The sequence below is a fragment of the Zea mays genome, chromosome 8 (genome assembly GCF_902167145.1).
Source record: "Zea mays cultivar B73 chromosome 8, Zm-B73-REFERENCE-NAM-5.0, whole genome shotgun sequence".
Lineage (NCBI taxonomy): Eukaryota > Viridiplantae > Streptophyta > Magnoliopsida > Poales > Poaceae > Zea > Zea mays.
The window spans coordinates 149467976-149482209 of record NC_050103.1 but is presented as its reverse complement, the minus strand read 5'-3'; the positions used below and the strand labels follow the sequence as shown (position 1 = coordinate 149482209).

Below are 14234 nucleotides of genomic sequence, written 5' to 3'. Positions count from 1 at the left end.
TTTTAACTAAAATCAAAGTCATTAGAGAAATTTAATCATATGACAAGGGATATAAATTCTCTAGCTACAAGTAAGCAATTTAAAGGAAATAACAATAGCAATACTAGCAACGTAGAAAAGTTTACTAATCACAAGCTATCGCAAGTAAGCGAGAGGAGAATAAAGAGAGACACCAATTTTTTCTTGTGGTCTCAATGATTTGCCAATCACTTCTAATCTACGTTGAGGTGGATTCTAAGCTCTCACTTGCTTCTTTATAAAGACACGTCTTGATCTTGAGCCAAGCAGACAAGGAAACACTCAATACCTCGATTCCACTAGTGTTGCCCTTGCCGCTCCGACGAGGTAGACGCGAACCCCTCACAATCACCACTGCGACTCCTCCACAATCTTCACGGAGAGCTCAACGGAGACACCACCAAGCTGTCTAGGAGTGCGGCAACCTCCAAGAGTAACAAGCCAACGACGCTTGCTCAGTGTGCCACATAGTGCCTCAAGATCACTAAATGATGCAAATGCATTATTAACACTCAATCACCCACTAAGATGCAATCTCAAGCAATGTGTGTGAGTGAGAGAGTTGGAGGATCACAAATGTGCTTAATGTGTGCTAGGAATGGCCAAGAAAGTTGTTACACATGAGTACCACTTCTATTTATAGCACTCCAACCAATACTAGCCGTTACGGACAAGTTGCCCACTTTCTGCGCAAACACGGACAGTCCGTGCCCTCTGGCCGGACGGTCTACCGTACCAATAATGACTACTTTCCCATTTGAAAACCTATCAGAGCTTGTTAGAAAAGGCAGGTCCGGAAGGTCCGTCGTCCCTGCTAGATGGTCCGAGGTTTTGTGAATATGTTCGCTAATTGATCGTCGTCCCAATAGAGCATAAAAAGGTATCCCCTTTACCAATGTGATCCCTCTAGAAATGATGCCTTATATCAATATGCTTCGTTCTTGAGTGTGAATTGGATTTGTAGTCCATTTCACCGCAGTCTCATTATCACACATGAGAGGCACATTCTTAAAAGAAATCTCATAATCCAATAAAGTTTGCTTCATCCACAATAATTGAGCACAACAATTACTAGCCGATATATATTCTGCCTCGGTGGTAGATAGAGCGACTAGATTATGGTTCTTAGAAGACCATGAGACTAGAGATCTCCCAAGAATTTGACAACAACCGGAGGTGCTCCTTCTATCAACTTTGTATCCGACATAGTCGGAATTCGAATATCCAATCAATTTAAATTGATCACCCTTAGGATATCATAACCTAATATTGGTGGTATGTTTCAAATATCTTAGAATTCTTTTGTGGCTTTCAAATGAGCTTCTCTAGGAGAAGCTTGAAACCGAGCACACATGCAAACACTAAACATGTAAGTAATTGCCTAATTGAAGTTGAACGTAGTTTTCTCGACAAGAATATTCATCACCAATTGCTCCCATGATGGTGCTAAGGATGAAGCCAATATGGCAACCTTATCATTCTCCTCAAATTTCTCGTCCTCACAAATTAGGTGCGTGATAAGTTTATTAAAGACATTTAGATGGTCGACAAAACATGTACCTTCTTCTATGCATAACCTAAATAGTTGACACTTCTATACCCATCGATTTGTTAGTGACTTCACCATATGCAACTCTTCTAGGCTCTTCATAATTTCTTTAGTGAATTTTCTTTGATCATGAGTACTTACCTTATCAAAGAAATGTAGTGAAAATTGTTAACATTCTTCCACTCCATCATCTTCTGTTCTTCGTAAGTTGTCTTGTCTAGCTTGGTGTCCTCAAGAGAACTAATCAACCCTTGTTCGACAACCACATTTGGTACCATACATTGCCACATGCTAAAATTCTCTTCGCCGTCATTTTTTCAACTTGATTTCACACAACCGACATTGTCTTAATTTAATGCTTTCTAGATCTGTCAACCTTCTCACAAAATCAAATTAATCCAACCTTGGATCTGATACTACATATTACAATATAATACCCCTAACTATGCACATTGATCCTCAAGTCTTTGAAAGAATGTTGCGAGTATGACACACGCTTGCACCGTATCACGAACGATTTAGTCGGATCATGTAGAAAACCCTAAATAACGATGTTGAAGAAACCACAACAAGATGTTTGGATTTGGCAGCACTGACCATAATTTCTATTAGCACAACCCAAAAGAGTACAACAAGTGGTTGTTGCTCTCACAATGCTAGTTGATTGTTTAGGATCAAAAGATCCTTGCCCTATGTGTACAATAATATAGTGCGATAGATCTACTACCACTACAGGAAACTGGTTAAAGAACTTGGGTGAAAAACCGTCGAACTTAATGTAATAAGCCGTCGAACTTACCGTAAGAACGTGGGTTTACCGACGAATATAACCGACGGTGATTTTTGGACGAACTTAGAGAAGTAAGTTCGACGACCCCGTCGAACTTAACATTAAGAACGTGGGTACCGTCGAACTTAACATTAAGAACGTGTGTTTTTAAGTTCGACGGGGCCGTCGAATTTTTTCCCATAAGTTCGACGGCACCCACGTTCTTACGGTTAAGTTCGACGGGGCCACGTGGTCGTCGAACTTATGTGTCCTGCGTGGGTCTACGAGGAGTGCACAATAAGTTTGATGGTACCCACGTTCTTAACCTTAAGAATATGGGTACCCACGTTCTTAACCCTTTTCCAGAAAAAATAAAAAATACATAAATGAAAAATTAGACACACATAATATCACATGCAACACAGAATATCACATACAATACAGATTTCAAACACATTGATATATGTTCATATCACAAATTCACACAAGTCCAAATATATAAGTTCACAAATTCACATAAGTCCAAATACATAAGTTCACAAGTTCACATCCATAGTTCACATTTGTAGTTCACAAGTTCAAACACACAAGTTCAAACATTAGCTCCATCGCTCTCGATCAGGACATCAGATTGTTGTTCGTAGCTCCACCATTAGAATTGAGACATCTGTCCGCAAAGTCATCGTGAGGGGGAGGAGTCACTTGATAAGAACTGGAATCCTACAAAATAAACCAAAATTCTCATAAATATACAACTGGCATTAAATCACATGTACACAAAGATATTAATTATGCGTGCAAGAACAGCTGAACCAAGAAGATCATCTACAACCTATATATATTCATTTTTGCATTGGTCGATATATAAACTGCAGCCAGCTCTAGCAATTATATTATACTAGTGTATTACGCATGGAAGTGTTTGCATCATCAGAGCATAAATCACAAAAACAGAAACCAGAGAATATAATGTAAAACCAAATGCTCAAGATTGTTTGAGCTTTATGACTGCAACTGCAGTTCAGGCACATTAAACATCAACTGGACTATGCAAGTACCTTACGAAGGAAAGCTGTGAGCTCAGAAACAACATGATCCAGGACACACGAGAGATCAATACGTAGAGGTGAATTCGCAATAACTGAAAATGCCTGTCAAGTGAAATAGTTTAGGTACCACAGAAGAAAATAAGAAATAAACAAAAATTAGACAACATATTCTCATGCATAAGCAGACAGAAATTGGTATGACTAAATTATGCAATATTAGATATCCTTAATCAAGTGTTTCAGTATTTGTTCTTTAATATTAAATATGCCATAAACAAGCATTGCACGAGACAAAACAAACAGGTCATTACTACCAAGCAAGCAGCTGACAATGCAGAGAAGACAGGGGCAGGATGCGCGTCCTTACCTGGATGGAGACAATGGTCTGCTGGTCCTGGTAGGTGGTGAACACCTGCGACTTCTTGGTCGGGATGACAGTGTTCCTCGGGATCAACTTGGTCATGACTCCACCAACGGTCTCAATACCCAGGGTGAGAGGAGCCACATCAAGGAGGAGGATATCTGCATCAAGGAAAAATCACACTTATGTAAGCAGGATGGCCACTTACAAGAAAAAAACCCCAGCTATAGCACTAGTGAAAGAGCACCGAACCTTTTGTCTCGTCACCACCCTCGCCGCTCAAGATGCTTCCCTGCACCGCGGCACCAAAGGCAACAACCTCATCATGGTTCACACCCTTGTTGGGCTCCTTGCCATTAAAGTAGTCCTTCAGGAGCTGCTGGACCTTGGGAATCCTGGTGCTTCCACCAACCAGGACGATCTCGTGGATCTGGCTCTTCTCAAGGCCAGCGTCCTCCATGGCCTTCTTGGCAGGGCCCATAGTCTTGCGGAACAGATCGTTGTTCAGCTCCTCAAACCTGGCATGGGTCAGCGGCTCCGAGAAATCGGTCCCGTCAAAGAGGGACTCGATCTCAACTCGGACCTGGTGCTGGTTGCTCAGGGCTCTCTTGGCACGCTCAGCTTCCCTCCTCAGCTTCCCAAGAGCACGGTTGTCCTTGTTGATGTCCTTGTTGTACTTCTTCTTGATCAACTTGATGAAGTATTCCATGATCCTCTGGTCAAAATCCTCACCTGAATGAAGAGGTGATACAGTTCAAGTCAGAAATAGATATGCAAGCTCACAGGAAATGTGCTCAACAGTAAAAGCAAGTGTGTCCATGTAACTTCTAAATACACAGTGCAGATTCAAGGTATGCATGCATCATAAACTTTGAATGCAGATAGCCTTTATAATTATATCAATATATCTAGCAACATTAACCATTCAGATTCAGATCAATAAATCCTATGAATACATGGCAACATCATGAGTTTTAATATATCAAACACAAGCATCTGAAAATAATATAACAGTACAGTGATCAGAAGTATTTTATTGTCGTAGTGCATAGGATAGCTATTAATCGGAAAATTCTCTTACCTCCAAGATGGGTGTCACCATTGGTGGCCAGCACCTCAAACACACCGTTATCAATGGTCAAGATACTGACATCAAAAGTACCACCACCAAGGTCAAAGACAAGGATGTTCTTCTCGCCACCCTTCTTGTCCAAACCATAGGCAATAGCAGCAGCAGTTGGCTCATTGATGATCCTAGCAACATTGAGGCCGGCAATGACACCAGCATCCTTGGTTGCCTGCCTCTGCGCATCATTGAAGTATGCTGCAAAAAACAAAACATAAGGAAGTAAGCCACCACATTTTTACTTAACAACTACTAGAGGTAACCAGCAGAATGGTTCAGTTACTAACCAGGGACAGTGACGACAGCATCGTTGATCTTCTTGCCAAGGTACGCCTCAGCAGTATCCTTTAAAACCCCCAATTAAGCATTGGTATCAAACACAAGCAGTCAAAAACTTACCTTGACAACTGTAAGTCTTGTAATTTCATTACCCATCCTGTCAACGAGTATGGGAAGGCATGCTGGTAATTCTCTTTCAAGACCATCACCAAAAGTAGAGACCACCAAACTCATGCAAGATATGGCGCATTCTTTTACCTCCTGGGAGAACACAAATTTTCATGATAAATGAGAGTGCACTGCAAGCACACAAGAGAGGGAGTGAGAAAAGAGAACTTTGCCAAACCTGATCCTGATCTTGATTGGCCAAACGTCCCAATATCGCATTATAGATTGGACCAATGTATGGCTTAAAATCAACTGCGGTTGTCTGCACCACAAAATAACAAAAATAAAAAAATAAAAAAGATAACAGGGTACTTCATGTCCGCAAGGCATGGAATACAATATGACCTCGAGATTTGGACGAAGGACACGGACTAGTTCTCCACACACCCGCAAAGCCTCAACAGTGACTTTATAATATCTATCTCTGATAGCAGACAATATAGGTGCAGAAAGTGTCTGGAAATTTGATTTCAATCAGTAGCCACTCCTATAGTCTCCAAATTCTACTCAACATTGATAGAATACAATACCTTGATGTATGGATGAAACACAGATGGCGAATGTGAAACCATAACAAGCCTTGTTAATACAAGTGCTTCAATCTTTAGGTTGGAGGTAGAAGACTTGTCCTGTCAAATCGACTATAAGTTCAAAAATGTTTCACAAGAAGTTTTTTAGGGGCTGAAAGTTTTTGTCCAAAAAAATAGGGAGTGAAAGTCACAACTAACATTCAAAGCCTTCTCAATCCTAGGAACAAGTGAACCTACTTGGCATAGCTCCTCCTTGATCCAGCCTAGAAGTTGTTCTCAGAGTTCTGCTATTCCAGTCTTCAGTTCTTCATAAGATACAATTCCATCATTGGCAGTATCCATAGTCTTGAACATATCCTTTATATCCTCAACTTCCTCAGCAGACAAATGATCAGCAATGACCTATTCAAACACATACACCTCAACAGACAAATGATCATTGTCAGTTTTCTGATGTAGAGTAAATTTAATGACAAAATACTGGTTCAATAAAGAAGTTACCAGCCCAAAATGGTTGGACACATAGTTAATTGGTTGAAATAAGCTCTGAAATAAACATGCACCTATCTAAGTAATCATCTTCCAAGATAACTCATTATTCCTATAAGCATTTGCTAAGTTTTTTTGCTAGAGAACAAACAAAAACAATAGCTACAGTGGAAACGGATCCACTATGGCAAATGGGACCTGAATCTTCTTTTTAGAATCGCAGAGGTAGGAGATCTGAAGTTTTGCATAAGGGAAGAACAACAACGAAAATTCATAACTTATTAGACACAAAATATATGTTCTCAAGTTACAACTACAACTCAAACTGAACTGATATATGACACATTACTATATTATATTGGTACTTCATCAAACAATTTAATGGCATGATAAGCAGTGGTAGATGTTGTTGGGCCTAAAAGCTATATCAGTTAGAGCCATAGTTCGACAACAGGTGCGTACCTTTACATCGGCGAGCAGCGGGAGGAGTTTAAACCTGGATGCCAAGATTTGTTGATAGGTAATATACATATCTGGACATAGGAGCTTAATCATGGGGTGCACCTGCTTTGGATTAACATCCTAATCCTCATGTATCCATTAGGCACAATAACGCTACTACATCAGCAGTGGCACATCAATCAAAGGGGTTATTTGAGCTTAAAAGTTTATTTTATATATTGGCACATCTCTACATAATGCCCACACATTTTAGGCGAACTAATGGATGTATAAAGTACCATTCTTGCAGCTAGAGTTAATGTAAAATACTATTTGAGAGTGACCTAGCCCTGGCCACACATTTTAAGCAAACTATTTGAGAATTGCAACTACCCCTAGAGTGACCACATCTATAATGGTGCATACCAAACTGGAATTAAAAGAAATCTTCATTTGCAGTGGTAGTTGCTAGAACTTATACATTGTATAACATGTCGCTGTTGAAAATATACCTGAAATTAACATGCCTGCTAAACACCTCTTCCCTAATAGTAACATCCATCTCCTCCCCCACACACCTGGAGACCGATATTGCTACAACCCGAATGAGTGCAGGCAACCAGGAATGAAAAGGCCACCGCCAACTCCAGATAACCAGAGATGTTCCTGACAAGAAAAAAATCATTAATAAGAAAAGAAGCAATTATCAGGAATAAGTTCAACTCAAACCACAGGAAATGCACTTTTACCAGGGAAAACCTCGATTGTCAAAAACCACCGCAGAATACAAGTTACTAAACACAAGCTGTATATAAGAAAAATGGTGCTGGACACAATAGATTGTTTTGATACAAAGATAGAATAGTTTGCAGGAGCTATGCCCTGACTTGCACTGTGAGTGAAGCAAAGAGCTGTTGAAATTCGTTTAATTTTGCTCCCACAACAGCTTGTGGAGGCGATGGCGAGCGCGAACCCGACCCAGCACTCGGCGTTGAGGTCAGGAGGAGGAGGCAGCGACATGAAGGGATGGACGACACATGAATCTGGATGGGTGATGGTCGTGGGTCCGAGTTGGACAGGGAAGGGCAGACCGTGGACATGACGAAGGTCTCATTGAATCAAAGAAAATTTCGCGTCCGAAGCACGGGCACACGTCGACACGCACGTGGCCCGAGCCCATGAATTGCGGGGAGGCACCCAAACTGGGTGGAGTTTTAATAACTCCAATTACTGAAGATCGTTCTTGCTATTATATAAGTTAGGCAGACTGCATGTCTGGCAAGATTAAAGCAGTCCGTCTGAATCCCTTAAATAAGTGAGTCATGCACCCAATATCCACAGCTAGTCAGCTACCAATGCATAATAACTGACAAAAGGTCTTAATCGGACCCTGAAAGCACAATGTGCCAACTCGGAATCTTTAGAAATTAGAATACAAGTTTTCTTGACCCATGAAACAGAAAACACCTACTTCTGTCCTGTATTAGATGACATTTTAGGATCTCGCACAGAAACCAACGGTGAAGCCAAAAGACCAAAATGAACCTTAAGGAGTAGACATAAAGATGGATTGGACAAAGAGAAAGGTGTATTGGGAAAAGAAAAATGTGCATTAGGAAGTGAGAATGTCAAGCATTTGAGAACAAAATTTGAATGCTATAAGGTTACCATAATTAGTGCCTCATATAGGCCACAACAAGGGACTATAAAAAGTAAAACTGTCGGAGGGATTAGGGGGAGGGAGATATCATGTTAAGATAGAATGGCCGCATGGAAGGGCAAACCATCAGTATTACCACCATCCAGGACTAAATTGACGTGAGTAATAAAGTATAACCGAGCAGACTTTGGATGGTATTTGAGTGTACCAATTTCTTTCTACGGCATATAACTTAAGCGACAAGTTTCCAGCAGTATAAGACCATTTTTCCTTAAAACAAAGTCTGCACGGTGACATATAAATCTGCTCCATGAGCTGAATACTCAAGTGACTCAGTAAGTTAAGTCAGAGTGGACTGTCCTCGTGTTGTGTACACAGTATTTCATAAAATAATCAATATTTAAGTGTAAGCTTTCATATAAATCTACAACAGTATTTCATGACAAAAGTGTGTACCACACCACAAACATCCTAATACTTTGATGTACCAACCAGGCAAAGCCCAACACAATATATTTTCATTCTTCATCAAACCAAAATGCTTTGTAATAGGGAAGAAAGAGCCCGGCTGAACCGATGTCCTGAAAATTATCGTCAGTACCACTAGATATTATCCTGAAAAAAGGAGATTAACAGTATCTACCGGATCACTACCAGATACTATCTTGCAGCTAGTAATAGCCAGTTGCCTATGAAAGAACCACCAAGTTGTTTCCGGGTTGCAGAGCTAGTAATAACCACATTTTTTATGGATTGCAGGAAAAAGAAGTACATTTTGCTACTCTGAGCTCTACCGTCAAGTTTCCTCCCACTAAAACCAGAAATCACGGAAGTGCGCAGAAAATCGTCCGAAATTGGGAAACGATCTCGGTTGGTGTGACTCACCAGGCTTGAAGAAGATGGAGAGACCGAAGTGATGGCCTTGAGCGGCGAGTTATCCTTATTGGCGAAGAGGAAGTTCTCCGGCTTGAGGTCGCGGTGGATGACACCGTGCCGCTGGCAGAGCTGGACGACCTCGACGATGGTGCGGGTGACATTGGCGGCGGCGCGCTCGGTGTAGTGCCCCCGCGCGACGATGCGGTCAAAGAGCTTGCCACCCTCGTAGAGCTCCATGACGAGGTGGACGACGCCCTCGTCTTCGCACGCCTCCTGCAGGGACACGACGCTTGGTGCGGCTTCTTCGCGTTGGATGCGGGGAAGTGCGAGGAGCTAACGTCCTCCCGCACGACGGCGGCTGGCGAGCGGCAGCAGTTGCCCATTGCCGCCCGAGACCCAAAGGCGTGGCGGGAGGCTAGGGTTGGAGCGGCATTTGGGGCGCTGGGGTGGGCGCGGTGGGTGGGCGGCGCGCAGCGGTGGGCGCACGGGCGGATAAGAGTGAGAGATGGTGAAAGTGACTCGCGGCGCGGGATAGGGATCTAGGTATTTTGGGTTAAGTTCGACGGTTTTGAGTTGGCCCACGAACTTAATTTAAGAACGTGGGTACCCACGTTCCTATTAGATTAAGTTTGACGGTTTTGGCTAGGGCCCACGAACTTAATTTAAGAACGTGGGTACCCACGTTCTTAAAAAAACCCATGAACTTAACTGATATAAGAACGTCGGTACCCACGTTCTTAACAAAACTCACGAACATTTATCAGTTTCTTGTAGTGTACCTCTTGAGCGCTTCTAATTGATCCTTAGAAGCCTTGTATGAGACAACTAGAAGTCTTATTACAAGTAAGGTTTGAGTCACTGCACAACATCAAGAATGGTAAAAGTTTTCCAGGGACAACAGAGATCTACGGTCTAAGTTGCACAACTGGTGAAATATCAGGTTGAGAACCTTTTAGTGTATCTTAGATAGATCAGTGGATGGTGGCCTTTTTTTGTATTTTGTATTTTCTTTTCCGGTGTGTTTCGGTCCTGTGGATTATCTTATTTTTTCCTAATCTAATACAATGAAGAGGCAAGTCTTTTGCCGCTTCCTTTAAAAAAACTTTAGCTATGGATAAGACATCCACTGATGGTTGATTTGTGACTATCCACTTTACTTTTCTGACCACCAAATCAGCCCTCAGGGTTTGTTTGGTGGCGCTCCTCTTACTAGCTCTGTTGGTAATAGAGCCGGAGAAGCTGACCTGCGGGATTGGAAGAACATGTGGAGCCAGTTTTGTGTACAAAAGTAGAACCACGATTTACAGCTCCACCCTATATATAGCTCTAGCTCTGGTGTGTCTGTGTTTGTTTGTGTAATGTATGAGTTACATATATGCACATGTTTATATATAAGAACGAGTGAAGAACAAAAGGCAATAAAGCACCAATGGTACGTGAAAAGCACATCACAAAATGCCAACACGAAGATATTTATTTCAGGCATTAACAAGGCCGAATGCCTATCTGAATTGTAAGGTTATACATATACATGTACGTAACACTGGCATCGACACGATGGGACATCATGTCGAGATCATATTGCTCTGAGCTTAAGCTGTGCACCGTGCATAGGATGCAAGGTTATCACAGTATGCGGCGCATGAGTGTACGACGGCGCGAGCCTAAACTCGAAGCGCTGGAGGATCATGCAGAGCGCCATCTTGGCCTCTAGCAGCGCGAAGTTCTGGCCGATGCAGATGCGCGGGCCCCAGCCGAATGGGAGGAACGCGCCGGGGTCCTTGGAGGCCCTGGACACGCCGTCGGAGAACCTGTCGGGCCTGAACTCGCGCGCGTCGCCTCCCCAGATGTCCGGGTCGTGGTGGATGAGCAGCACGGGCAGCTCCAGGATCACGCCGGCGGGGTAGGTGACGCCTCCGACCTCCATCTCCTTGTACGTTTGCCGGACAACGGACGTGGCCGGCGGGTACAGCCGGAGCACCTCGTAGAGCACCATGGTCACCTGCAGCATATATATATACGTACGCATGCGTTGCCGTTTCACTCATCCATCGGTCGTTCTGCACGCACGCGCACGGACGACGACACAAAAGGAACAAGAGTAATCTGAATGAACGGCCGGAAGAAGTAGTCAGCAGTACTCACGACTTTGAGGCGGCTTAGGCCGTCGTACTCGGGCTTGTCGTCCCTGCCGAACAGAGCCGTCACCTCCTCCCTCGCGCGGTCCTGCCACTCCGGGTGCATGCTGAGCACCACCATCGTCCACGTGAGCAGCACCGACGTGGTCTCCATCCCCGCGAAGTAGAACACCTTGCACTCCTCGATCACGTCTTCGATCGTCATCCCCATGTCGTCTCTCATGTTTGTCTCCAGCAGTAGACCCAGCATGTCGTCTTTGGTGCCCTCGCCTCGTTCCATCGCCTGGATTCTCTTCCCGATTATCTCTCGCAGGATTGACTCCACCTCCCTGTTGTTCCTGCGCATCTTCCTGTTGTTCGCGGTAGGCAAGTACCTGATCAAGGCATGGCATGGCCCCGTACGTTCCGTGAACATTTTGTTGTAGGATACTGTTTAATCAGTACTGAACACACTGTTAACTGCTGTTTAACCATCAGTACTGAGCACACAGCAAGTGAGCAAGGTAGTACTGACTACTAACTCACATGTAACCGGGGATCATCATGATCTTCCGAATGTTGGTCATGACAAGCGAAGCTTGCTCGGCCTGTAGCTGGAAGATCCTTCTCCCTTCGCGGTAGCTGCTGCTGAAAGCGGTGCGAGAAATGACGTCTCCCGTCAGGTTCTGCAGCTCCGGCCAGACGTCCAGCTCGCACGAGCCGTCGGAGCCAAGGGACTCCGCCGCCCACCTGTTCACCAGCTCCTCGCAGCACGCAGAAAACGCCGGCAGCATGCGCTGCACATTGCCAGATAATTCCATAATTGTATGCAATAATATATAGGGTCTAATATATACGTACTGGAAAAGAAAGAAAGTGGAACATCAGAGCATATATGTACCTTGAGCTTCTCAAGATGGAACGCAGGGTTGAGGATCCTCCGGTGCTTGACCCACTTCTCGCCCTCGTGGCTGGCCACGCCGGAGCCCAGCATCTTGGACAGCGCCGGGACCTTGAGCTTCTCGAAGTGGCCGAACTTGTTGGACAGCACGTCCTTGGCCAGCTCCGGGTCGACGATGGTCACCTTGGGGCTGGGGCCGAACCAGGACATGCTCGTCCTCCCGTGCTCCAGGACCAGCCGGTGCAGGAACGGCGCGACTCGCGGCGCGGTGTCGTGGCACCGCAGCGGCAGGGGCTTCGACCAGGCCTCCTTCGCCAGCCGGCCGTACTCCTTGAGGTCGCCGGCGGGGAAGCGGTACGACGTGCCGCGGACGCCCTGCGCGCGCAGCGCCCGCTCCAGCCGCCGGGGCTGCCACCACAGCAGGCGCAGCAGACGCCCGGCCTGCCACAGGAGCGCCGCCGCCGCCATCAGGCCCCCGAGCATGAGGATCCATCGCACTACTGATGAGGCTGCAGCGGCAAACGACACTTCGAGGACTACCATTGCTTTGACGGCAATTGTCTGCTGGTGCGAGTGGAGTTGACTTGAGATGGGTACGGTACGGCTACGGCGCCAGGTTAAATAGAGGTGCCACTTTCACTTTGGCTGCACTAGTCTCTTGTGCCCATTTGTTAATTAAGGTGAGTGAGTCTGATGGCGATCTGGTACATCTTGCCTTGTTGCAAAGGTACTTGGTGCAGAAGCTATTGCCATGCAAATATATGAAAATCATTGGATTCGTGAGGAGGCAATGACGCTCGGGCCGCGCGCGCACCACCGGCCCTTTCCTCGCTGCTTCCTCGTGTTGCTGTGAGCTCAGACTTTGACTTTGGAAGCAGGGCAGAGCAGAGAGCGCAGCTCATACGGTCATACCCGACCTGGTAGGGAGCGTCACCAAGGGGCAATTTATCCCCGTTTCTACCTCTAACTAGCTTACCGGTTCGCGTACATTAGATTACGACATTTTAAACTTGGAGCCATTTTAAACTTGGAGCCATTGAATCTAGATCGGGCGGACATCAGCGTGTACCGGTTCGTGGTAAGATTGATATAATATGGACCGTCGGGCCCGTTTATATCAAACGACCGACATCATCTGGACCGCCGGGCCTGTGTATATCGAACGACGACCGAGATCAATACCTCTGTTCAACATCAAAAGTGGCGGACGGTTCGACCTTACGGCCCGGACTAAAAGTGGCAGACGGTCCGACCATAGGGTCTAGATGGTCTGCACCCCGCGATCAGATTAACTCGGACAATTATCTTTATCTCGTGACGTGTTTATCCATCTAATCATGTGTGATTTGTTAGCTATCATCTAAGAACGGGTCCAGACATCCTCCCATATATTTGCAGGGATACGGCCGATTGAGAACCCCAAACACATTCCAATCGAATCAATTACTTTCTTTATCATTCCTGCTCTAGGGGTAGATGTAGCATAATCTAATTATAGTTTTTTTGCATATCCACCTCCACCACTATTCGACTCTACGTCGTCTAGATCCGTCTTGGATGACCTGTCGATCCCAAGACGACCATAAGATCTTACCCCTCCCAGGGGCAAGATCTAGTTGTCCATTCAAAATACTCTATTTCGACTATCTCTTAATTCCTAGTCGACTCCATGTCGTCCGTGGACGCCCCGGGTGACCTGTCGACCTAGACCGCTCTAAGATCTCTCCCCCAGTGGGCGAGATCTAGATTCCAGCGAGAACGAAGACGACTCTGCGCCATCACGGACCGTCCGGCCCTGTGTGCGAACCGTCCGGTGCGACGCACGGGAGGCGTCACTCCTGCGCCCAGGTAGCGGACCGTTCGACCCAGAGCCGCGGAACGCCTGCGCCGCCAGGCGGTAC

General features: G+C 45.2%; 2 protein-coding genes and 1 pseudogene across 2 annotated transcripts; all 3 read right to left on the bottom strand.

The window, feature by feature from the left end:
* Nucleotides 1-3382: 3382 nt before the first annotated feature.
* LOC103637376 (luminal-binding protein 3-like) lies at nt 3383-7799 on the bottom strand. Its single transcript, XM_020543175.1, has 13 exons — nt 7667-7799; nt 7292-7373; nt 6801-6834; nt 6168-6251; nt 5850-5948; nt 5707-5775; nt 5498-5581; nt 5304-5412; nt 5160-5222; nt 4828-5070; nt 3999-4478; nt 3753-3907; nt 3383-3487 (listed from the first exon to the last, which is right to left on the bottom strand). The coding sequence occupies exons 1-13, from the start codon at nt 7797-7799 to the stop codon at nt 3383-3385; spliced, it is 1740 nt and encodes a 579-aa protein (XP_020398764.1).
* A 1367-nt stretch (nt 7800-9166) lies between these two features.
* On the bottom strand, nt 9167-9698 carry LOC103637375 (calcium-dependent protein kinase 3-like; annotated as a pseudogene).
* Nucleotides 9699-10745: 1047 nt separating this feature from the next.
* LOC103636103 (cytochrome P450 72A15) lies at nt 10746-12927 on the bottom strand. Its single transcript, XM_008658466.4, has 4 exons — nt 12334-12927; nt 11979-12229; nt 11461-11827; nt 10746-11317 (listed from the first exon to the last, which is right to left on the bottom strand). Exons 1-4 carry the CDS (start codon nt 12874-12876, stop codon nt 10892-10894), a joined length of 1587 nt encoding a protein of 528 aa, XP_008656688.1. The 5' UTR covers nt 12877-12927; the 3' UTR covers nt 10746-10891.
* Nucleotides 12928-14234: the final 1307 nt, after the last annotated feature.